Genomic DNA, 1,514 nt, shown 5'->3' on the forward strand with positions numbered 1-1,514 from the left:
CTCCTCGAGCACGAACTCGACTGTGTCAGCTGTTACAACGATCACCCCGCAGCCTTATATCCCCGAGCCGGCGCACTGGGCACGCACCCATGCCTCCACTCACCTGCGATCTTCTCCACGCCCTGCATGCTCTCGTCACGCCCGCTACACACTCGCGTGCGCCCGCGTCTCGCGCTGAGCATCAACTAGGCGGCCCGACCGCCCCGCACGGCTCGCCAACAGACACACACACACTACCCCGGTGCACGGACACGCCCATGCACCCAACGCACGCACACACGCACGCCCTACTCTACGGAGGCGCCCGCCCAGCAAGTCCAGTGCGCGCCCATACCCGCACTCGATGTGCCCAGCTTCGTCGCCATGGCTTATTCGCCCTACATTCACGCCCTAAGCGACGGCTCAGAGCAGGTCGGCGTCCTCGACGTCCGCGTCCACCATCAGGGCATGCCCCGCGGCCGGCTCCTTCCGCAGCAGGGGGCACTCCCTCTTGAAATGACCTCTGACGCCACACTTGTAGCACTTCCCGCGACGGTTGTCCCCGCCGCCTGATGCCGTGCTCGCCGCGCCGTCGTCGTCGTCTTCACCGTGTGCACCGCCTCGCCGCCGCTCGCGTGCACGCCACTGTGCTGCGGTGAGCATGAGCTGCTCACCGTCTGCCCGCTCGCCGCCTGCCTGACCACGCCGACGCAGCCGCTCGTCGAACGCCTTCAGGCGCCCGAGCGCGTCGTCGAAGAGCAGCGTCGAGAGGTCGCAGAACTGCTCCATCCCCGCCACCGCCGCGTACAGACGATCCGGGACGCAATCCAGGAGCTTCCTCACCATCGCCGCGTCGTCGAGGGTCGCTCCCAGCCCGGTGTAGCGCGCCGCCATGCCGCTGATCTTCCCTGCGAACGCGTCTAGCGACTCGTCGCTCGCCATGCGCAGGAGCTCGAACTCCCCGCGCAACGTGCCCAGCCTCGCCGTCCGCACGCAATCATCCCCGACGAACCGGGCCTTCAGGCTGCTCCAGATCTCCGCCGCGGTCTTCTTCCCGGCCACCTGCAGCAACAAGTCGTCGGCGAGCGCCCGGAGCAGATAAGCCCTCGCCGGCTTATCCTTTTTGGCGATCACCGCCGACGCAGCGTCCTCCGGCGGCACCACCGCCTCCCACAGCCCAGCGGCGTCCAGGTCGGCCTCCACCTTGATGGCCCAGGTGACGTAGTTCTCCCCCGTGAGCACCGGCACTGCATGCGCCACCGTGTTGCCCGATCCAACGGCCTACGGCACAATGGACATCGCAGGCGAGCTCCCCGCTCCACGTGGCTCTGATGCCAATTGTTGGAACCGCCAACTCCTCGCTGCAACTCTCCTCTCCCTCGCACTCTGCTCGCTCTGGCTTGCCGTGGTTTGCTCAACGAAAGGAGGAAGAAGAGATTCAGAGAAGTTCAGAAAAGTGGTGGACACAGAGTTTTTCCCGGCGCTCGAACGCCCCCTTTACTCCTCGAGCACGAACTCGACTATGTCAGCTGTTA

At 66.0% G+C, this 1,514-nt stretch overlaps 1 protein-coding gene across 1 annotated transcript; it reads right to left on the reverse strand.

The window, feature by feature from the left end:
• Nucleotides 1–402: 402 nt before the first annotated feature.
• On the reverse strand, nt 403–1,278 carry LOC125525697 (uncharacterized). Its single transcript, XM_048690695.2, has one exon. It carries the CDS (start codon nt 919–921, stop codon nt 403–405), a length of 519 nt encoding a protein of 172 aa, XP_048546652.2. The 5' UTR covers nt 922–1,278.
• Between the last annotated feature and the right edge of the window lie 236 nt (nt 1,279–1,514).

Source organism: Triticum urartu, chromosome 7A, assembly GCF_056163025.1.
Source record: "Triticum urartu cultivar PI428250 chromosome 7A, HENAU_Tu73, whole genome shotgun sequence".
NCBI lineage: Eukaryota > Viridiplantae > Streptophyta > Magnoliopsida > Poales > Poaceae > Triticum > Triticum urartu.